The 23,754-nt window shown below is 49.5% G+C and overlaps 2 protein-coding genes across 4 annotated transcripts in view; both read right to left on the bottom strand.

Moving 5' to 3' along the window:
* HEG1 (heart development protein with EGF like domains 1) overlaps positions 1 to 13,033 on the bottom strand; it is a 35,809-nt gene extending 22,776 nt beyond the window's left edge. Inside the window, exons 1-5 of the mRNA XM_042877722.1 lie at positions 12,685 to 13,033; positions 2,466 to 2,675; positions 1,663 to 1,956; positions 919 to 1,227; positions 266 to 544 (exon numbers count right to left, since the gene is read on the bottom strand). Coding sequence (XP_042733656.1) covers positions 266 to 544; positions 919 to 1,227; positions 1,663 to 1,956; positions 2,466 to 2,675; positions 12,685 to 12,871 — 1,279 coding nt within the window. The 5' untranslated portion in view covers positions 12,872 to 13,033. The remainder of the gene's footprint in view (positions 1 to 265; positions 545 to 918; positions 1,228 to 1,662; positions 1,957 to 2,465; positions 2,676 to 12,684) is intronic.
* Positions 13,034 to 17,555: 4,522 nt separating this feature from the next.
* The window catches only part of SLC12A8 (solute carrier family 12 member 8), a 44,188-nt gene continuing 37,989 nt past the window's right edge, over positions 17,556 to 23,754 (bottom strand). For all 3 annotated transcript variants that reach the window (XM_042878005.1, XM_042878006.1, XM_042878007.1), the window contains 3 exons: positions 22,717 to 22,834; positions 20,726 to 20,786; positions 17,556 to 18,436 (listed from right to left, as the gene is read on the bottom strand). In XM_042878005.1, the coding sequence (XP_042733939.1) occupies positions 18,271 to 18,436; positions 20,726 to 20,786; positions 22,717 to 22,834 (345 nt within the window). In that variant the 3' untranslated portion in view covers positions 17,556 to 18,270. The remainder of the gene's footprint in view (positions 18,437 to 20,725; positions 20,787 to 22,716; positions 22,835 to 23,754) is intronic.

Below are 23,754 nucleotides of genomic sequence, written 5' to 3'. Positions count from 1 at the left end.
ACGGAGTTACACAGATGATGGGTAGTCTTCATATGTATATATATATGTATATCTTTATAAACAGCGACTGCTTTTCTCAGTATGGGAGACTCAAGTAGGCCACCGATATTTTTCAGTTTTTCAACCAGAAGCTGAACACCAATCCCAACCTTCCCCCAGTCCCAGTGCAGCCGCTCATCCAACACCGACTGATGGCGTTATCTACAGGAGAACAATGCAAACTCAGTGATGCAAAATCCAACTCAGTCACACAGCAACCACATACCTGCAAATGTACGTCTGGAGGCAGAGAGCGAACTGGCAAGCAAAGGTTCTCGGGGCTGTGTAGAGAGGTCTCTCTGCCAGCTGCCAGCTCCATGTGTCCCAGCTTCCGAGGAGGACAAAGTGTCCCCTGAAATGCTGGTGGGCTCAGGGCTGGTAGCAGAGCTCAGAGCAGAATCCAGTGTCCCCACTGTCATGTTGGTGAGCACAGTGGACACATCTGAGTGCAGCATCACCTCTCCAGCAGTTGGGATGCTCCTGGGCTCTTGACTGCTGTGAGAGGCTGAAAAAAGAGAAAAGAAATAGAAAACTGCACAAACTGAAGCAGCTGGGAAGGTTTTGTCCCGGCAGACAATATATGTGTGAATATTTACTACTGGGAAATCATTAGGGCAGGGAAAAACCAATCTCCACATAAGAACTCCTGAAGTAATAGCTTGCAAAATTCTACTGAAGGTTTTCAAAGAAAATCTATCCTCCTCTTCCAACTAGAATAATATTTATCCATACTTTCATTTCTGTGAAATGTTTTTAAACGTACAGAACGTGCCAAGTACAATATTATTCCTCCTTTCTTTAAAATAGAAAGGATGTATTTTGTTTATAAAGACTCTTTAAATAATGTTCTGACTTATACAGCTAGCCATCAAAACTCACATGTGGAAGTGCTGCCTGCGTTGGCAAGCAGCAGATCTGCAGAGGACACGGTGGCCCCAGTGCCACCATCAGCCCCTGCTCCCAAAGGCTGCCCAGGAGACAGGGTCCAGTCTGGAGGGTCAATAGTTTTGGCACCAGAGGTGGAAATTTCTGCCAGATGGACCAGGGTGGTGCTGGCAGGCAGAGACCGCAACGTCCTCCCTGTGCTTCTGGTGGCTGTGGCGGACATGGAGTCACTGGTGGCCTGGAAACCCCACATTCTCTTCTCCAGTGATGAGCCTTTGGATGGTTGGTGGCTGCTTCCAGCGGCTATGGCACAACAAGAGCTGGATTTATGTGTATGAAATTATAAACAGATGGATCCGTTTTCTTCCCAGATGCTTACACTGCATGTATGCATATTAAGCAAAGGAAGTTTTCAATCTGGACAAACTGCTCTTCTGGAAAGGCATGGATCTCCTCCATTCAGGGTCACCCAAGTTATTGCTCATGCAAGAACTGTGGCTCAAAGTCACGAAAGCACTGCACCAAAACCCCCATGGAAAAGCCTACAAATGGTGGAGTAATCCAGCTCACTCAATGAAAAGTTGTTTCTTTTGCACCCATCCCACTCCAAATCCCAACAGCCTGGCTCTACCAAATACATGCAAAACATAGCACTAGTTCAAGAGAGCAAAAGCTACGCAGAGGCTTCCAGAGATGTTCTGAAGCTGTGACACAAACCTGAGGACCAGCAAGGCTCACCTCTGGAAGTGTTTTTGGAGGTGGGTGATCCTGTGAACTCAGGGCTTGTGGAACTCCATGCAGCATTCTCAGGATCCAGCGTGGTCCCTATTGCACCCGTCTGGGTGCTGGGAGCATGGGGAGAAGAGGGGGGCTGACCCGGGGAGCTGGGCACAGGGGTGGTGGGGAGCACACTTTGGGCCTGCGATGCTGGGGATGAGGATAGAGCTGTTCCTGGCGAAAATGTCCTATCTGTGTCCACAGGATGACTAGGAGAAGCCAGTGCCCTCCTGCCTCTTGCCTGGCTTTCAGCAGCTGCAAAGAGCAAGGGAGAAGAGAGAAACTGATCTTCCCGCTGACCAGGTCAGGGTTGAAGCAGCATCACCCATAGTGGTACCTAGTGCTACCCTATGCAGTAAATTAAGGTCATAGCAGCATTTCCCACATTTCCTGCATTTATTGTAGAACATGCTGCCAGAGAGATGGCTGGGAACAGAGGGTTTCCATCACCAAAACATGTCAGCATTCCAAAATCTGTCTGCATTTGTGCACAGCAAGAAAAAATTGGATTTATTGCAAACCACTACAAACGTGCAAGGTGGGGAGTGCTCTGCCAGGACACCCAACAGCTGGCAGCCAGGCATTTGTCTGGGATGTGCTCCTGCTGTAATCCTCAACCAGGAGAACCCAAGGAATTAAAGAACTAAAGACACCCTCTTCACTCATATCCCAATAAGGCATTTATCTCACCCAAGGGTGATAAGCAAAAAACGGAAACAGAGATAGGGCAAGCATTGTGTGGGAATCTGAACATCAGAACTCACCAGGAGGGGAAGCGGGGCCAGGAGGGCTGCTCCTTGTGCATCCCTGTTGTTGCAGGGAGAAAGTGCTGGTGCTGGCAGGGGGAGCAGTGTACTCTGTCTCTTGCCTGGTGCCACGCAGCGCCGTGGTGAGCTCCAGGTCCCTCACGAGAGAGCTGGAGGTCCTCATGGCCATGTCCAGGCTTCTCTTCATCTGATGGCTGCTGTTGATAGCTGAAAGGAAGAGCGAAGAAAAATCCCATTGGTGCTGATGTGTGAGGCCAAGATCTGAGCTCATTTGCACTAGAGAAAGTTCTGCATAATCATAACACAGCCATGACATTTAGTTTTGGATCCACACCAGTGTAAATTGGATTGGTTGTTCATGCCAAATGTCAAAACTCACCACTGCGTGCAGGAGCAATGGCATTCAGCACCCCCACATGTTTTGTGTGTATGAGGAAGAATAAATCTTCAAAGGAGAGCAAAAATAAAAATCCAGGCTCCACGTGCCCATCACAGGGTAAAGGAGAGACACGATGGTGTGGATTGCCCTGGCATCCTATGCTCTGCAGCCCTTCCAGAAGCAGGCAGGTGGCCATGAGCACAAGAGCCTCTGGTGCAATTTCCAATTCTCTGAAGTCCCTCTGAAAATGATAGTAAGCAGCACAAGCCTCAGTCCCAAACACCCAGCAAACACCCTGGCATACAACATGGGGACCCAACAGAAATCAGCCAAACACTGACCCCTAGGTGATCTAAGCACATCCCACCTTTAAACTCCACATGACCATAGGCATCAAGAGAAATATTTTGCTTCCAGCCCAAAGCCATCACACCACTTGTGGGAACCAGTGTGTGCATTTCCCATTAAAACTAGTCCTCATCCTCACCAGGCAGAACAAGGCTGTGAGAGGCTCTCTTTGCAAGCAATAGCAAGCCGGCTGGTTTGGGGAGCTGAGTTACAGCACAGCCAGGACAAACAGATCAGATTCCAGCAGATTTCCCAAGGCCTTGGGTTGGCTGGGTGTTGTGAAATGGCAGCACAGGCTGCTCAGGGAGGTGGTAGAGTCACTGTCCCTGGAGGTGTTTGAGAACCATGGAGATGTGGCACTGAGGGACGTGGTCAGTGGGCATGGTGAGAATGAGCTGGGACTGGACTTGGTGATCTCACAGGTCTTTTCCAACCTTCATGATTTCCAACCTTAACAAGAGAACTTGAGTTGGGTGAGACCTTTAAAGACCATCTGGTACAAACCCTTGCAATGACCAGGGACACCTACAGCTCTACCAGGTGCTCAGAGCCCTATGCAGCCTGACCTTGAATGTCTCCAGGGACGGGGCATCTAACATCTCTCAAGGCAACCTGTTCCAGTGCCTCACTACTCTTATTAAAAAACACTTTTTCCTTATATCCAATCTAAATCTCTCCTCCCTTAGTTTGACACTATTTCCCCTTACCCTACCACAGCAGACCCTGATAGAGTCTGTCTCCTTTCTTACAGCCCCCCTTTAGATACTGAAAAGCCGCTCTCAGCACTCCCCACAGCCTTCTTTTCTCCAGGCTGAACAGCCCCAGCTCTCAGCCTGTCCTCATAGTGAGGTGCTTCATCCCTGGGATCATTTCTGTGGCCCACCTCTGGATGCACTCCAACAGCTCCACATCTCTCCTGTACTGAGGACTCCACCTCTGGACACAGTGCTCCAGGTGAGCTCTCACAGCACAGAGCAGAGGGGCAGGATCCCCTCCCTTACCCTTTTGACGCAGCCTAGGACATGTTTGGCTTTCAGGACACACTGTTGGCTCACATCCATGATCCTATGCAGGGACAGGTGGTGAAGGCTCAGCCCTGGATGCGTCCTCAGCCATGGGACAGCACAACACCAAAAACCACAGCACTGCAACATCTCACAGACATCCTCGGGTCCATCTCGGGCTGAGTTGAATGTAACGCAACGCAGCCTCCTCCGGTGGCAACGTGGCTGCAAGTGCAGAGCCCACATCTGCGGAGTTGCATCATCTCAGCATCACCCGAGGCTCGGGGTGGGGAAAAAGTCATCTAAACTTAGAAAACTCCCGGCTGGCGGGGAGGCAAAGCCGAGGAAGGAGCGCGGGCTCGGCAGGAGGAGGAGGAGCGGGGGCACGGCGCTGCATGGGGAGCGCGGCTGCGGATGTCGGGATCATGGGCGGAGGCCGCTTAGGAGCCAAGCAGGGTTGTGCGAACAAAAGCTGCAGCCCTAAATCTGGACCTTTCAGGGCGCACTGGGATTTTCAGTTTCCTTCCTTGTACTTGCCCTGAGAGGAGCAGCTCGAGGAGTGGGGGGGGAGGAGGAAAACCGGAGCTTAAAAAAATGTTCATGCTCAAAGACCGGTCAGCTCAGCGTAAACACGCCGATAATGTTGCTTCGAGCAGGTCCCTCGTGTGCACTAAGCACGGGAAGAATGCAAGAGGTTTTTCACCACATGCACTTAACCCTTTTCGCTAATTCTTTCAGCGTTGCAGCCACTTCCCCCCTCCTCAACAAGGAATAAGAAGGAAGGATTTCTCCAACCACCAACTGCTCCAACCCATTGCAGCCGGGGCTTCACTCCAGCCACAGACCCTGTGGGTTTCGAGGCCCCCAGTGTGGGCGGCAGCAGCTGGGATACCAGTGGCCATCTGTCTGCTGGTGTCCATCTGTCCATGCTGCAATGGGGACGGATGTCCTGGGGCTGGGCTCAGGCTGCACTCCCAGGGCTGCCACCAAGGACGATAGGGGCTGGGTTTGCTTCTTACCCTTTCTAATAACTCTACGCTCATGATTCCAGAGCCCCAGGCTCAGAGCTACCGTGAGAAAAGCAAAAACCTCAGCAGTTCCTTTTAAAAGCAGTGCCCTGCAGCCCAGAGAGAGGTACTTGGAAATAAAGAGCACTCACAAACCAAGGGCCGCCTCCAAAGGCCAAGGACAAAGCCCACACCACAACAGGATGCTGTCCTGCTTGCCTAGGGCTTTCCAGCCACACCATTTGGTGTTCCAAACAGTGCTCCAAACAGTGCCACCGCCACCCAGGTCCCAGCTCCAGCCCAGGAACCTGCACCTCCTGCTCTTCCACTTGGATAATCTGGGCTTAACACACAGGTCTCTGGAACCCACACTGGTGGACATCACCGACCCACAGTTGGAGCAGCACCCTGAGCCTCTCTAGTCACCAGCTGTGGATTCCACACAGCTTTTGGCAACTGAATTTTAAAAAGCCCTGTTTTACAGTCCAGCCTTTAGAAAACACCTTCAAATACAAATCTATTTCTAACAAGCTCTCCATACCCACACAGAAACTCCAGCAAAACCCCCTGGAGCCAGAAGCACTACCTGACAGACACCTCATTCCCTCTTTAAATCCTCCAGGCTGTTCCCTGACAGCAGTACACCAGGAAAAGTCACCCACGCAGTGCTCCTCGCTCCTCTTTCCAGGGATTTAAGGTCCCCCTGGAGCATTCCAGAGCAAAGCCAGCAGTGTGGGCAGAGCCGTACGCGACCTGATGTCGCTGCAGCATTTGCTCCCATCCGAGGACAGTGCTGCTGGAGACCGTCAGACGGCACCGGGAGGAAGTCTGCTGGCAGGGCTCCACCGCAGCGCAGTTGCTAGGTCACTGGAACAATAAAAAGGCAAGAAAAAACATCCTGGCTGCAAAAAGAAAAAAAAAAAAATTGGGAAAAAAAAAGGAAAAAAATGAAAGAAAATAGCTACGGCAGCTCCATGAGTGTGCACAGCGTTGGTGAGGGGAGGTGGAATGAGAGTTGGGAGTGCAGGACAAGGCTGCTGCTGGTTTTTATGGGCTCAGAAGTTTGCTTATAAGACAGCCCTTCCTCACACAAATAAGGAATTAATGGAACCACGGAGTTTGCCTGCAGGGTTTGCGATTGTTACGAATCTCACCCAGGGTTGGCAAGGACAATAGTTCAGGGGAAGGTGGCCCTGCTTCTGGCGAGGCCAGATTAATTACCCATCAAATGCTGATAAAGACACACAGCCTCCCAGCAGCACCCAGCTCCCAGCAGCTGCCTCACATGTGACCATGGCCCACTGGGGCAGAGGGGCTGATCCGAGGTGGGGTGAGAGCAGCCCATGCACTGCGGAACTCCACTTTGCTTTCTGAGCCTTGCACTTCATTCAGGGCCAGGAGGGAGCATTAGCTCATTCTGCCTGACCTCATGTGTAACAGAAGTCACTGAATGCAGCATATTTACTCCCAGCTCAGTGCCTTGGATTTGACTTAAGCAGAGCTTGCAAGGAAGAAGAAACACACACTGGTGTTGATGGACTGGCCTGGATGCCAGTGGGGCTGCTGGGTTTGGGATGGTATCAGGGTAGGAGCCATGTGAGCCCTTCTAACAGCACATGGGCTGTGCCCACAGTGGGGGAGAGAGCAGCAGCCACAGAGCTTGGTTTAAACCAGAGCCATGGCAGTGACATGAGTGGACTGGACAGCATGGAACAGGGGTTTGGTGCCACATTAGGGCTTAAATTATGCTGGTTTTGGGTTTTCTTTTTTTTTTTTGGAGGGGTTTTCTAAGCAGCATCACACTGGGAGGGGAGGAACGTGTTCACTCATTGCATAGGAATGGGTTGGGAGCACACAGCCAACCTGGGAGATGAGGGCTGCTGACAGGACTGGAGGGAGGGGAAGGTCCCCAGGCCACTGAGCTGGGAGCTCCAGACCAGGCCTTTGCCCACCATTGCTGCACTCCCATTGAGACCCATGGATTTCCTGGCTTGGGGTCTGTGCAGCAGCCAAGCCCTGTAGGTGGTGAGAGCTGATTTGCCCATGGCCCCACATGGGGCTGCAAAGCAAGACCTGTGGGGCTGCCCCTATCCAACCCTGTGAAAACACCTTCACTGTGACTCTGTGCCCCCCGATCAAGTTTCCCTCCTAAGAAATGTCCCTTTCAAAGGGCTTTTATCTGCAGGGCTGGCTGCTGCTTTCACCCTGTAGCCCATTCTGCATCTGTTGAAAGAGCCGATAATGTCCCGAAAGAATTAACATTAGTCCTGTAACCCAACCCAAATCCAACAATGATGAATGTTCTTTCCTTTGAGCTCTCCCAGGCCTGTACCAGGGGTGAGGAGCTCTCTAAGGATGCCTTTGTGAGCCGAAGCCACCGAAACCCCGCTCCTCATCCCCCAGACACAGAGACAATTGTGCCCAGCTCCAGCCCTGAGATAAAGGATGAGTTACAAGAGCAGGACTGTGCTCCACAATCGCAGCCCTTGATCGCAGGGATAGCAAACCATGCTGTTTGTTTGCCAAGGTTTGCACTCCTGGTCGTGCATTCGCATGGCAGCACTTGGCATAGCTCAGTGCATTCCTCCCTTTTGTGTTACCTCCTAAACCACCTCCACTTGTCAGCTCGGAAGATCTTGCAGCTATATGAGACAAACCCGGCCATCACTTGTATGTCTTTCTTCCCAGAAGCTTTAGCTACCAGCTGCTATGGTTTCCCTGATAAGAAAGTGTTCTCTTACTGATAACGGCACAGATGCAGCCAAACCACTATTCAGAGATGCTGACAAACCCCTCCCCAAAGTAAATGTCTGAAAATGCAGTAGATAACCATCTTTAGGGTGATCCTGTGAGGGGAGATGGCTTCAGTTCCCTTCCAAGGCCCGCGTTGTGCTTTTACAGAGCCAAATCCCAAACCCTTCCAACAGCTGAACTCCAACTTACACGCACCCCAGAAGCGCTGTTCTGCCCCACACCAGCCCTGCTGGGCTGCAGCAATGTGGCCACCACCACCCCAACTTCATACCATTCACCCCAGCCCCAGCACAGCATGATGTTTCACACCGGCTCCTCAGGGCTTCAGAGATTTTCCACCAGAGGAAGGGTGTTACCAGCAGTGTCCCGACAGGCGGTGACGCGGGTGATTGTGCTCTGCAGCCCCCAAGTTCCTCCCATGGCTGCAGAGGCAGGGTGCTGTGAAAGCTCCTGAGCAAACACAGCAGCAAAATGAAGCCCTCCTTTGCTACCATGGGTCCATGGGAGGCTGCCCGTGTACCCAAAATCCCTGTACAGAGTTTCCCAGAGTTGCCCAAAGCATGCAGAAAAACAGTGACAGATGTCCCAAAGGTGCATGCGCTGCCATGGGGGTGTCACGGCAGCCACCCCACATTCTTGGGTAGGTGCAGAGAAACATTCCTCAGCCCCTCCTCGCTAAACCAGATTCGAGTCAAAAAGGACATTTCCCTACTGCCCTCACAGCCATAAGCTGTCCCTCTCTAATGACAGCCCCAGGGGCTAACTGGGCCTTTTGGGACAAAAAGCCAAATTTTCTGCAGCTCTCAGTGCAGATTTTGGCAGCATCACCCACAGCCGAGGTGCTGACAACAGTGGGGGAGATGCTCACAGCACCAGCTACAGAACCAGCTACCAAAAGAATCCGCATCAGGACAGAGCAGGGTATTTGTACACCTAAGCCCCCTGAAGAGATCTTCCTGCATGGAGGACAGATATTGTCAAATGCCTTCATCCAGAGCCACAGCAGGACTGGATGTGGACACCAGCACCATGGGAGATGGGTTAGCTTGTGCACTTGGTTCACCAAATAAAATACATTTCTATTCCTTGTGAATTTTATATGGGTTTATCATCTCTTTCTCTGCCTAAATGCTGACAGCCCTAAAAACAAACCATCTTCTGCCACGAGCAGAATTCTGAACCCAGCCATCTCCATCAGCAAAACCCTGCAGGTGTTTCACCTTGCTCCAGCTGCCACTTCTTCAGGATGGGCTCACCATGCACAGCACATAGAAAAAGCTAACAGCAGGGAAGGGATGGGACCCAGCATCCTAACACCTGCAGTATGGACCTCACCACTCTGACCCTAGCGCAGGCCCTCATTGTAAGCAGAACTAGTTCTTATCCTGCTTTCTCTTGAGCATCCCACTTTGACAGCAGCACTTCTACTACACAGGCAACAGCTCCACGGGCAGCCCGAAGGAGCTGAAGTTTACAGAGCTTCCTTTACTCGAGGGAACTGCATTTTTCTAAGATTATATTATAACTTGGGCTGGCCGCTCAGTAACGCAACATCATTTCCCTTTTGGGTGGGAAAGTTCTCTCCTTGTCCTCTGATTCGAATGATTTCAGCCTGAAAGGATGAACACGAGTTCTCTGCATAATCAAAGAGCCATCTTGATGCTGTGGTACAGCACAGGGGCATTAAAAATGCATGGCTGCTTCTGCATACACGTTGGCAAAGAGGGCAGAAGGGAAGGGTGGCCAGATGCAACAAACCCACACTCATAGGATCATTAAGGTGGGAAACGACTTCTAGGATCCCCAGTCCAACCACTGACCTGTGCCCACTGACCACGTGCCATACTGCCACATCACAGTTCTTGAACACCTCCATGGATGGTGACTCCACCACCTCCCCGGGCAGCCAGTGCCACTGCATCACCACTCTTCCAGAGAAGAAATGTTTCCTAACATCCAACCTGAACCTCCCCTGGTGCAACTTGAGGCCATCACCTCTCATCCTATGGCTGTTACTTGAGAGAAGAGGTCAACCCCTACTTTGCCACAACCTCCTTTCAGGGAGTTGTGGAGAGCCATAATGTCTCCCCTGAACCTCCACTCCACCAGCCTGAAGAACCCCACTTTCTGCTGACAGTCACTCATAGACTTCATTCTCTCCCTGAGCCTCTGCTTGTAGTCCTCTTGCACCTGCTCCGGATGAATATCCCAGCAAATCAACCTCTAATATTTATGGAACAGCAAATTAAAATGCAAATGTTGCAAAACTGCTCAGAGAACTAAAAATTTGAATTTGTAATCAGGTCTGTTTCCACTGGAAATTAGATTCTGCCTTTTATGCTCAGCTGATCAGGAAAAAGAAAAGCACATTGTGTGACCTACATCTTCAATGGGATGTAAATAACAGCCTGTGTTTGGGGTACCGGGGGCTCATGACGAGCTTGTCCACCAGCTGCAGGCCATGGATTATCTATTGCACAGCATCAGGGGATTAAAACAAGAAACCTTTAAGTTTGCTTGGAGCAACTTCTGATCCCCTGGATCAATCTGCCCTTAAAGCTTCTTTGCACTCCAGCAACAGAGAGGTACCGAGACAGGTGCCAGCATGTGGCCGTGCCTTCATCCCAAGGCCATTCCTTGATTCTGTGACCAGACTCATTGGATGGGGTTGCAGCCTGGGACCTGATTGGGAAAGTTTTCTGACCCTAAAACTGGGATCCCTATCAGAAGAAGCAAGCACATTGCACTGGAGGACTGCGAGGATGGGGGGGAACTTCATTCCTCTAAACCGAACTCTCCATCCCAAAACTGGCATCCCCTGGGGAGGGAGATGGCTGCACCATGGGCTGCAGCCACGCATAGTAACTACAGCAAATGGAATGACCCTAAAGCAGCAATTGCTGCTTGGGAAAAGCAGCATGCAAAAGGCTGCCCAAACGGTGTGATCCTGAAAGATATGGAGTGGCTCTGGTGCTTGCTGCAGAAAAACTGAAAAATCCAGGCAAGTCCAGCACAACAGCACCTCTCCCTTTCCTTTTCTATTTTCCTTTTTTGTGTGTGCATGCATGTGTACTTTTTAATTCATTCAACCTGAAGGAGCAATGCTGAGCTTACTCAGCCTCAAGGGCCTCTGAGCCTGCAGAATGAATGACGCACCCTCCCATAGCACCAGCACTGAAAGAAGCAGCATCCTGCACCTCTCTGCATTGATGTGACTAAACAGCACCCGATGTGCAATGGGAAGTCCAAGGCACTTCTGGAGGCAAAACACCACTTTGGTGTGAAGGAACATCCTTGTGAACACCCCATCCCAGACAGTTCCTTCCCAGGTCATTCCTGGTCTGGTGTCATGCCAGGCACAGCAGGGTGTTATTTCCATATGTGAGATGGGAACAACACACCTCTGTTTCTCTTGCTCCGTAGGGACTGCATTAGGGGCTCAGTGACATCTCGTCCCACTCTCCTTCACAAGGACTCCTCAGGGCAGTGGAAGAATTGGTGGGATTCAGACCACAGCGGTCCTTTCTGTGCCTACAGCTTGGCCTGAGACCATCCCCAGCACTAATCCCCCAATGGACAGCAGGAACCTGTGACTCACGGTGACCCATGGCAGCTGTTGGCATGTGGCATCACTTGTTGTGCCATTTGCTGTTACCGCTCCTCCTGGCTCAGGGCTGATGCAAACTGTGAACCACCTGTAGCTGCAAACCTCACGTCTGCACTCTTTTCTGGCAGAGGGTTGGAGGGAGCTTTTCAGGCCCCAGCAAAGGTGACGCATTCCTCCATCAGTTCTCAGGAGTCATTGAGGTCACAGGAAAAGACAGCAGATAGGAATCTGAAATGGAGTACTTTTTGCTATCCACCAAGAGATCTGCATGACTCTCACCAAACAGCAGCTGAAGACTTGAGCAGGTGGTCGCTGAGTCCATCTCTCTGAGCCCGGAGCAGGTGAGCAGCATTGGCCTGGAAGGGGCCTCTGGAGCAATGTTGCTGAATGGGACAGCCCCAGGTTCCCTTCTTTGCATCCTCGTGGTCCTCATGCTGCTCACACCCCACTGGTACCACACACCTTGGTTACTGGGGACAGTGTGATCCTACAGCATCACACTTTGGATGCATTAAGGTAACTCAAGCATTACAGTTTCACCACATTTCCTGAAGTTTAATAGCTTGAAAAAGAGCAAACTTAGCCGCAAAGCACGGCATTCTGTTGCCATCAGGGACTAAAAGCTGTGGTTCAGACTAAAAGCTGAGGCTGGTTGTGCCCATCAGGCAGGTGTGCAGCAGCACATCCTTAGGCACCAGTGCTCCCAGGATTTCACACTGTGCCTCCTTCGGCAAACAAGTAAACCCACTTACGGGTTTTTTCGGTTTCGACAACCGAAGCGAGCTCTACTTTTCCTGTACAAAACGCAGCCTCCCGTGCTTGCCCGTGCTGGAAGCAGGCTCAGCATCACTGCCAAGCACCAACCGGTGACTGCTCCCAGAGCAGCTGCACGGAGCGGAGTGCCGGGCAGGGGGTGCAGCAGCGGGGAGGTCGCAGGGGCAGGAGGGCACCCACGCAGCCTCCGAACCCACTCGCTCCCAGCAACGCGTTGACGCCTTCCCCCGCACGTTCCCTTAGCAAACCAGAACCACCCTTAAGAACACGGGGCAGGGCAGCTCGGGCAGCCCACGCGTGGAGTAAGACCCGACCTACCGTCCCTCCCCGTGTCCCCACTCACCCGGGCGGTCGTGTCCCGCGGCGGGAGGCGAGCAGGGACGGCCGAGGCGGCTGCGAGGCGGCTGCGGCGGCGGAGGAGGAAGAGGAGGAAGGCGTCGGGAGGGAGCGAGGGGCAGCGACCCGGCCGGCGGAGCCAGCCCGAGCCCCAGCAGCAGCAGCAGCAGCAGCAGGGCGCAGGCTGCCGGCATGGCGCTGGGGACGGGACGGGGAGCGGGGCTTGCTGCTGAGGCTGGAGGGAGCGGCTCACATGCCCGGAGCGGGGCGATGGGGAACGGAGGAGAACGGCAGAGGGCAGCTGCCCCGGGGAGGGGGCAGCCGCGGTCCGGCCTCAGCAGCGCGGGGTGCCCATGGCGGTGGGGGGGGGCCCGGCCAGCGGCAGCCTGCGGCCAAGTGCCGGCGCCCGAAAGTAAAAGGGCAGGCGGCCGAGGCTCCTCCTCGAGCCTGACATCACCCGGCGCGGCCCCGCACGGCTCGGCACAGCCCCCCCGCCCGGCCCGGTCCCCCCCCCCCCCAACCCTCGCTCCTCCGCACTATTTTTATCCGTCCCCTATTGTCGGCAGAGCCTGCTCCCCGCTCGGACAGCTCCGTGCCCGCTGCAGAGGTTCGGGCTGCGCGGTGCCCCCGCTCGGGAGGGGCTGCGCCACTGATCGGAGCGGACGGAACCCGGCCGGGTTCGGGCAGCGCTGCTCCACCGGAAAGTTTCTTTCCGGCTGAGCGCGGCAAGCGTTAAGTGGCCCTGATACTCCATTCCCACCGAGGCTGCGGCAAGTCCTTGCCAAAGGACTACGAATCTTTTATTGGTTATAAAGCGGACCCGCTCTCCTTTAAATTCCAGCAGCAGTTTCTCGCGGCAGTCAATTTCCCAGGCTGGGCTGCACAGGAGGCAGAGGATTTCCCTTTATTGTTCTGAAATTCCCTTTCATAACTCCACACTGTTGGCTATACTGTGTGCAGTGCGCACCACAGCACTGCTCCGTGCCGCTGCTGGCAGCCCCCAGCCCACAGTTCACTGCCGCCACGACCCCAACCCATCCTATCCCCGTCTCCTCCATGGGATGCCCAGACATCCTTTGCTTTCCCCCCTCAGCTAGTTCAGATTCAGGCTGAATTTCCACGAGCCACTTCCACCCAAGCAGAATCCAGCGCTTCAAACCACAGCAACAAATGGCAATCCTCCAAACACAAGACAAAGAATGCTAGTTCGGTCCATAGTCCCCAGCTCCCCTGTTCCCCCTTCCCCAGAAGCATAAGCAAACAGTTCACTGAGAAACCCAAACTCTCAAAGGCTTCTTTCCACCCAAAAGGTGGCACTGATGAGCCCACACAAGCATGCAAACTACACTGGCTTTTCCAGTTATTAGTACCTAGACACGGGGATATTTTGCTCCCTGCTATTCCAGGTTTCTCTGAAGTGAACCAACAAATCACAGCCAGCTGGGCCACATCTCAGTGGCCCAGGAACTGCTGGCAAGGAGCTGCATCGGACACAGAATCACAGTATTGCTGGAGTTGGAAGGGACGCCTAAAGGCCATCCGGTCCAATTTCCCTGCAATGAGCAGCAACACCTACAGCTCCACCAGTGCTCACAGCCCCCTCCAGCCTGACCTTAGGTGTCTCCAGGGACAGAGCATCCACCAACTCCCCAGGCTGCATCAGCCTTTGTCAACGGACCCACCTATTTCCTATGGAACACATCACAGAAAGAGCCCTAACCCAGAAGACAGAGTAACCAACACCCAGCCAAGGAATGCACTGCCATGAGTTAAAGCTTGTGTGAGGAGCTCAGAAGTATTCCGATACCTTGGCGGAAGATGCAGGGCAGGAGTTCAAACATTTGGAGATATCTTTTTATATGAAATAAATGGCTCCCCATTCCTATAAGTACTCCTCATCCTCTGAAGCTGTAAATCCAACAGGCAGGAAGTGCGGTATCAAGTGCTTTTCCAAAAAGCCTCAATAAATTCTTCCTACTGTTTTACCCAACAGGCGCAGCGAGAACAAACCCAGCAGCATGCAGACACAAAATAAACAACGCTGAACACACAGCCGTGAAGAAAACAGGGCCAGACCAAATGCTTCCATGTCCCTGTGGCCATAGTGGATCCCACTAAAGACCCAGCATGGCAGACTCCTATTGGCCCTCCCAGGCAGGCAGCTTTTTCCAAAATTCCCATTAAAAGCATCACACATCAGGAGGTGGCCATGGGGATGTTACACCCATCCTCTTGCCATTGTGGTCACCAAGAGGACAAAAGCACCGCAATGGGAGCCAATGCCATCAAAGGAGTATTTACCATCACAGCCAAACTGTCCCCTCACTGTCGTGGCTCAATCACAAGCATCTGGGGAGGAAACACTGATGGCTTTTTTGTACCCCCCAAATGCACTCCCTTCCCCACCAGATGGCCAATTTGCCAAGGCTTTGTGGCTGAAAAGGTGAAGTTACCACATTTTCCTGCCACGTTATTTCATTCCCACCTTTGCCACTACACTAAGGGATATCCCGGCACTGAAGAAGTCAGCTCATGAGGAACCCCAGTATTCCTAAGCCCCAACTCTAACATAACTACGTAAAGCATGATGGATGGTATATGCTGATCAACTGAATGCCACTATCACTCTATGCCAGGGGAAGAAAAACACTGTTTGGTTTTGTTTTACCTTGCTTTCCACATCCCAGCCCAAGGGGCTGCAGGCACACAGCCCGATTTGTCAGGTTCTGCATTGTTTTGTCCTGAAATCACAGAAAAGCACAAAAAATTTTGACAGAAGAGGAACCTCCGTAACTCCTCACTAGGATTGCGCACGATGGTCACTCCTGGCCATTTCTCCAGGAACCCTTCCCAGCCACAGCACAGAACTCCTGCAGCTCGCTTGAAACATAGCCCAGATCTGTCCCGAGCTTGGAGCAGGCTCATAAACTTCAGACAAGTTTTCAGCTGATGATGAATTAAGGTACAAAGTGAATAGTTTCTACTCCTGGAATTTGTTATTAAAAGTCCCAAGTTTCCGAAGTAGAAAGATAGTTCCTAACCCAGTAATTAATTACCTTCCCCATCTCCTTTCGATGCTGTAAGCTATCTATTAATGGATCCCAATCATCCAAAAGACACTCAGCATCTGAACATTTTTCTCTGCATTCCAGGGGTAGCAGTGCTCAATTGATTTCTTTATACAGGGAACATTTGCCTTGTGCCTCCCTTGGAAGCAGCTCGTTCCAGATACTTGACATTTGGAGGTCAGGATGGATGTGGGTCTTGTGATCTCCTTTCATCCCTCACAGCAGGTTTATGCCACCAGGTCTAAAATGTTCCTTTCTGATTCCTGTCAGAAATAAACCCCGTATTTTTGGGGGAAAAACAGTCAGCTATTTCGATCCATCTGAAGCAACCCAGAACCTCTGACTCCTCTCTTTCAGGACCCTTCTCAGCCTGCTCTGAGAAGGAATATTAGTGAGTTCACTGCACACCCATTTTTTTATGGACTTCCTATGCTTACTGGTTCACTGCATTTTTTTCTCCTTCTATTTATGGTAGTAATTGCCCATTCTAGAATTCACTAGGCAAAGGCAATAATTCTAAGAACCTCCTTTCCCTACTAATTTAAATGATAACCCTATGCTGGCCACTGTGCTTCAGCACATCCTGTCCAAGTGCAGGTATAATGCTGGAAGCTGATCCAGAATCAGAAGCACAGGGCTGAGAACATACTGCCTTGCTGGCCACAGAGAGCCCCCTTGTCACATCTCAGGCACAGCATCATTATTTATTTCAGGTGTTTTGTTTGCTGCTTCTCCTGAATCACAATTATCTGCAAGTGACCAACCCAAGCATGTGACTTTCTGGCCAATGTGCACAATGAAAACACTCAAGGGAACCCAAAGCTGACCGAGAGAGCTATGAAGAGAGGAAAGAAGTATAGGGATTTGGGTAAAGCTATAGATTGAAGAGGTTTGGTTCTCCCAGTGCAGAATCCCAATGGGACATTCAGACAGAACCAGAGTAATGGCAATTAGCAGCAAGGAGCTGTCACTTAATGCCCATATCACAACAAAACTTGACTTTTCCCCTGCCCATTCTCAACTCTATTTGTGTTGCACTGTTTTTGAGGCAGATGACTCTAATTCCTGGACACTTATTAATGTTGTGGCATCACAAACACACCATGAACATCTAGGCAAGACCACAAGGCAAATAATTTATCCTTCAATGCCTTCTGCATCTGTGCCTTTTGCAAATGAATCTGTCAAACCTACATGTAGCAACTTATAGCTGGAGGCTCAGGGAAAAAAAGGTTTTACATCTACATACCGCGTAAAAACAAATGTTTTCACACCCTCATTTCTTAAAAACAATTCCACGAACTCAAAGGAAGGTTGGTTACAGATGATAACAGAGCTCATACAGCTTAAAAGATAGAAGGATTTTTCATTATGAAAGTAACTGAGTTGCAACTTGTTCTGGACAGATAATGCTCAGGGCTGAGTCCCAAACCAACCTTCAGGACTCCTGAAGCAAGGCTTCCCTCCACCCTTGCAGTTAACAATGTCAAAGCCAACACCCCAGGAAAGATCAGCACACCCCTTCTCAAGCACTAAGAAGAAAAGCTGCTCTACTTACAGCATACAACAGCAGCAATGAAACTGGACCAGAAAGCCCAGGCACAACATGCTCTGAGACAGACACAGCAACCTTCCCAACAGTGCTGGCCAAAACTATGGTACCCAATGGCAGGAGCTGCTTGTCTCACTGAATCCCAGAATGACTTGGGCTGGAAGGGACCTCAAAGCCCACCCAGTTCCGATGCCCCTGCCTTTGTTATTTAGTTGTTCTCTTAATTTAGTGCTGTGAGACGTGTCCCGATGCTGACAATTTTATTGCACAGAAGGAGAAATAAATAATTTAATGGCTGAAGTGATCAGAGATTACAAGAAGGGAGAGGCAGTGATTCCTTCCCCCATTCCCCCCCTTTTACTTACGCGTATGCATGTATAAAGCTCAATACAGGATGAGCTTTAAGCAGAATTAGCAAAATAAGGTTAAATGTATCTTGTTAAGGCACTTCTGAATCATCTCTCCTTTTAGCCAAGAGATGTGCTATTTGGAGATAGCTGTGTTCTCAGGTCCTGGCTCTTGTTTCAGAAAGGATGTGGGAAGCCACTATGCAAAGCTTCTAAGGCATCACATCACCGTTTCACAGTAGATTTCACCATGCTGCACTGCTGCTTATAAAGGCACAGGTTCAATTCCAGTTATGAATATATTTCATAATCCTCTTGCACTTGCCACTGACTCTGGCCTATCATCTAACACCTTAAAGTGCTTTGGTCACTGAAACTCTGAGGTAGAAAACCCCTGCACAACAGGCAGGTTTCTTTTTTTTTTTTTCTTCCCCTTTAGGTTAAGATTTGTAACTTGGCCATGTTGTAGCTTGTATAAACAAGCCTCAAGCATGTAAATAACTAATCACATCCATCACATCCTTTCCATACACATTCAAGTATTTCACAAGGCATGTCAGCAGTGATTGGCACTCATCAGCCCTTTCTGAAATGACAGCTTGCTATTTTTTTTTCATCCTCCAACTTTACTGAAACTGATTCCTGAACTCTTCCCTGCTGATGAGGGAGGACTGGTGGTAGCGGTGCCTGGAGGCAAAGTCCTCGTTCTCCTCGGTGAGCTGCCTGGTCTCCATGCCCACTGTCGCAAAGGCTGGGGTCACCACGATCTGCTCCTTCGGCGACGGCCTCCTCCTGCAGGCACAGAAGCAGAAGCACTCGCATCACCCAGTGTCTGCCTTTAGCAGCCATGAAAACAGAAAAGACCAAAACAGAAGAGACCAAAAATAGCACCAACAGGGGCAGTCAGGGCATATTGAGAAGGGTTACATCTCTCCTGCTGCCCTTCCAGCTAATCTGGAAACATTTTTCCTAGAAGGCACACAGTGACCATACTCCCCCTCCCCCCCCCCCCCCCCCCCAGCAAATACTCAAAAAATATACATTTTCTTAGCAAATATACATTTCCTCTTTGGAGTTGCTCCAGATGTTGGGCTCTGCCACTTTTAACACTGTGCAGGAAAGGAAGGAGCATGACCCATTGCTAATGAAAAATACCCTTCTTACAGCTTCTGAAGCTTTTGTGTACATCTCAATTACTTTGGGAACCACGCAGGCCGGAAACTCTCTTCCTCTTTGAAATAAAAAGAGGAGACTTTCCTTCAGCCTCTTGTTCTCAGAGGCAAAGTTTAAGAAACTCTTATTACACACTTGCAAGTCACAACTGGAAGTGCTGATCCGATGACCTGGCCCTCTTCCATAGAATCATAGAATGGCTTGGGTTGGAAGGGACCTCAAAGGTCATTTCCAACTCCCTGCCATGGGCAGAGGTGTCAATCACTAAATTGGGCACTAGATCAGGTAGTCAAGGGCCCCATCCACTCTTTAAGAATTTGGAAGTACCAAGGACCCATGGTTGTTTTCATCACTCTTGCATTTAAGTAGGATGACTTTTTTACCTTTAATTCATTGTTATGTCTTGCTTGGATTTCAAGAAAACAAAGCTTAGGAGAAATGTGCAAGTGATTTCAATGCAGTTTCTTGTAGCGTAGCAGAGGTGGACTAGCTTCTCCCTTCCCATGCCCGACCACCTCCCTGGGAAGTCAGCCAGCCTCCCATGGGGATCATCTGACAACAGGCAAAAGACAGGGCTGAGAAGCACCAAGGGATGACCAGGAGGAAAAATGCTCCATCATCATAGCTGCACTGAGCTAAATTATAGGCAATGGATCCAGCTGCACACCGAGGTGGAACAGGACAGCCAAGTCTGGAATACAATGCAGCAGGGTCTGACTCACTGTGCAATGAGTAATTCTGACAGTGCTTCCAGCACAGTCCCGTGCACCCTGTTCCCATTCTCACCTCCTCACTCCTGGCCCTGGCTCACATTACAAATGCAGCAGACGTTGTGAAAGGGGGAAAGATGGGCAACAACCCCTCTTTCTAAATGAGACACGAAAAGCATAGTGCATTCCCTCAGGACACCCTCACTCCTGTTCTGTGTGGTTTATCTGTCTTGGGCTCTTATCCTGCTAACGGAGAATTCTGCAGCTTTAAGACATTGCCATGAGAGGCAGCAGTAGCTGTGTGAAGGAAGTTGTTCATGGGTAAAGAGGTCTGCTGGACAGGTGTGTCCTCATGCCACTCTTGCAGAGTTTCCCATGTCTGGTAGAGACAGTGCTGGGCAGTGATGTAGGAGATCCAGCTTGTCTGTTCTTAGCTGCATCATGGACCTACATCCACAGGGATCTAAGAGAGACCCCACTGCCTTCAGCTTAGTCCCTTGAGCTGCCTCTGCCACCAAAGACATGTGACTGTGTTATAGGGACTGTGGTCAAAGAGTTGGAAAGGAAAGCATAGGCATGTGCCAATGTGCCTAAATATCTGGACCTTCATTTATCTTAAGCCACCAAATCTGCACACCTACTGCACAGCACTTGTATTTTATGGTCTTCAGTACAGTGTTCCCCCATTGCAACAGAAAAGAAGTCAAACAGATTAAGAACCGCATATCCCACTGAATTGTAAAGCAGCAGAGATGGTCACTACTCCCATGGGAATCCAGACTCTATTGAATTAATAATTAATAGGATTAAAATGAATTAACAAAACCAGTTAATAACCAACCATGCAAAAACCCTGAGGTCTTCCGGGAAGGAAAACTCTAAGGTGTTAGCAGATGCAATCCCTCAGAAATTCAACACTGAATGGTTCCTTCACTGAAGACCTTGTTTATTGTATTTTCCCCTGCAGCTATTGCTGTTTCCTCCCAAATTTCCTCTCTGAAACTTCAACCCACCTGGAATGTGACTGCCTGTTCCACCATTACCACAGCCACTGGGCTAACTGAAACAAATAACTATTAACTAAAAACTTTGAGTCTCCATCCAGGGAAAGATGGACTGCTCAAGGTAAGAAGACAGTCAACGTTTACACACATTAGTGGATCAGTGCCTCGATCTCTGCCATGTGATTGGTACCAACCTGCATGGGGTGGTCAAAACAGACTTAATCCAGCTGAACAAACTGAAATTCGCTGCTGCTCCTACAGAAAAAAAGGCACAAAAAGTCAGTAGGTTGTTAATTCCCTCATAATTGCATTTTGCCATTGAATTTTTGTATAAAATCCCAAACCAGCCTTCATTACACAAAAATTTAGTGATTGTAAGAGCACTTTTGAAGTATTCCTGCTTGCTCTAGCTCTTGAAGCAAGAAATTAACTCAAATTTCTCCATCCCTATGGAGAGCAGCTATCCCTTCCCAGACTGACAGCTTATTAAAATACCAGCAGTGCTGAGGCCAAAGCGAAGATACCAGGAGTAGTACCTTCTCTTCCTGAGACTGCGAAGCCCATTCCCACTGCAGGGATGGGGAGACTGAGGAGCTGTGTAGCTGGCCTAAGCCAGAGTGGCCATGGTCTCACTGCTCCTTCCTGGCTGACCCCATGGAGAGCTGGTTTAGCTTATTACATCAACACCAAGTCTTTTGGATTTCTTTGTACAGTTAATTTCCTGCACTGGCTCACTGCAGGGGCAGACAAGTGCTGGAGCTGGCAGCAAAAGCAGTCCCAGAAGTTTGTGGTGAGGGATAGGGAGGAGAACAGAGACCCAGCAGAGCTTGTTGGATTTGGCTTAGGCTGCTGGAGGCCAAGAGAAAAGAGGAAGGATGTGTTGAAATCTTGGAGCATTCTTGTGGCAGAGCTACCACTCCCAAGGCCTTCATCTAGTCCCTAATCCAAAGCATCACTCAACCAGCATCTCACAGCCTCTCGACATGGAAGGGTCATTCTGTCTTTGGAGAGCAAGCTCATGGAGCAGTTGATGTAGTGTGGCCACAAGATAACTTTCAGTCACAATCAAATAAAAATCAGGCTGAAATCTGTTTATTTCTGACTTCTTTGCCATCTAGTTCCGTGCCCCTGCCAAGAGAAGGGACACCTTACTCTAGAGCAGGTTGCATAAAACTATCTCATTTCTTCTCCACTCTTCCATACAGATAAATAGAAATCAGTGGTAGTGTAAAGGTTAGTGAGTGATAGATTGATGGTTAGTGAATAATAACTAATTTTTGGCTTCTCCCAGTGTGGGTTTCTGAAATTTGGTATCTACTTACAATAACTTTTCATCTAGATAAATAGAGGTGGCTATCTCTGAATTGTTTAAATGACACATGAACTCAGGCTCTTTTGTCTTCTCTTACCTAGGTTTTCATAGGTGCAAAACAAAAAATAGCACATCCATACAATTTGCACCATTTACTCTCATACAAATTTGCACCCACATACGTATGTATGTGAGCAGACACATGCTGTGCATGTATCACCCTCTCCCTTTAGAGAGGCAGACAAATGCAAATCTCTCCTGCCCCTGTGCCAAGGAGCTATAGACTCTCCTGAGCTGCTTTCTCAATGTGCTATACTGTTTAATTTTGAACTTGTTTAAGCCTATCACATGCACAAACCTTTTTAAAGCCTTTTGCCTAAGAATATTTTCCCAGATTACATTCCTGACATATTCAACCTGTTGAGATCTGGAATCAAAAGGCTCTCTTGTTTTGCAGTTTTGAATGCTGAGATTTAATGAGAAACTTGTCATAATTCCCATTTTCATTAAAGTTTTCTCAGGTGGGTTTAGATCAATTAATTAACTTTATTAAAAAGTATTTACAACAGATTTTTCTCATTGCCATCATACATTTGCAATCTGCAATCCTTCCTAACTCTTAGTGTCTGATTTGGCCGTTTCTAGTACAAAAATTATCACAAGTAGCACAATATTCAAACTACCAAGCTAGTGTTTGCTACAGTTAGAATCAAATATGGAAGAGCTACATGTAAAATGCATTGAAACTAACAAAGAAACAAAACCTAATCCTTCCTAGTGCCAACTGCATAGTCTCTCAATTCGTAATCAAGTGAAATTAAAGCTTAATGAATTTTTAAGCAGATTTAATAATACAAAGAACACATAACTCACCCAGGGGGAGTCCTGGACTCACTTGGCCGATGTAGAAATACAGAACCACCGCTGCCCCCAGGCTGACAAGGGTGTAGATCCACTGAATGACAAACATTATGATGAGGGACACAATTGCCTATTGAAAAGACAAGGCTTGGGGTCACTCCAAGTGAGACAGTGCACTGCTGTCAATGTGACAGCATCACCCTGCTGAGCATTTCTTTTTAGGTGTCTGCTCAGGGATGGGGACGTAATCAACACTGCCTGAGCTCACCTCTGGAGGTGCTCAAGGCAAGGTTTGATGGGGCAATAACATGGGTGGATGGACATTCCTGGTGCAACAGGCCCTCTAGGGAACCACATCATCTCCTACCTCGGAAACACTCCATGATGAGCAGTTTCTGGCCACATATCCATTATTATTATTATTACTGCTCAAGATGATGACAAGCACTTCGAAGCTCTGTTAATTACTGAGCCCAGAAAGTGCATTGGTGTACAACCTCCCACAGATTTCACCACTGGAGAGCAGCCTCCAGCATCCATCCCACCCACCCACCTGCAGGACCTGTCTCCAGTAGTTGGCTACTGGAAGCCCGATCAGCACATCTGGAAAGTGGGTGTCAAAGTCAATCTAAGCATTAAATTAGAAGGCATTTGTGTGTTGTTTAAAGGTGTTTGTTATATTTTACATACAGCTATGTAATCCCCATCCATGAAGAAAAGCCATATGGTTCATTCATTATGCATATCTGACCCTTCTCCTGTCATCTGCCCATTAATCCATCTTCCCAAGATGAATTTAAATCTTCTCAGTGGCTTCAGGCAGAAGCTATTTAGAAGTTATTTATTCTTGAAAGTAACATGCTGGGGAACACTCTGTTTTTCTCCCTCAAAATGTGGAATTTCACAGTCAGGCTGCTCCGATCAGGAGTTCAGCACTAATGAAATCCTACCCTAAGGTAGCATCAACTGTTTCATAAATAAGAATAATACAGCTCTGAAGCTGATGTCTCAGTCCATCCCACAGCAGGCTGGAATATTGTGAAAAGAGGG

This window comes from Lagopus leucura, unplaced genomic scaffold (genome assembly GCF_019238085.1).
Source record: "Lagopus leucura isolate 7727_CA_CO unplaced genomic scaffold, USGS_WTPT01 Super-Scaffold_100019, whole genome shotgun sequence".
Taxonomy (NCBI): domain Eukaryota; kingdom Metazoa; phylum Chordata; class Aves; order Galliformes; family Phasianidae; genus Lagopus; species Lagopus leucura.
This window is presented reverse-complemented; position numbering and strand designations above follow the sequence as displayed.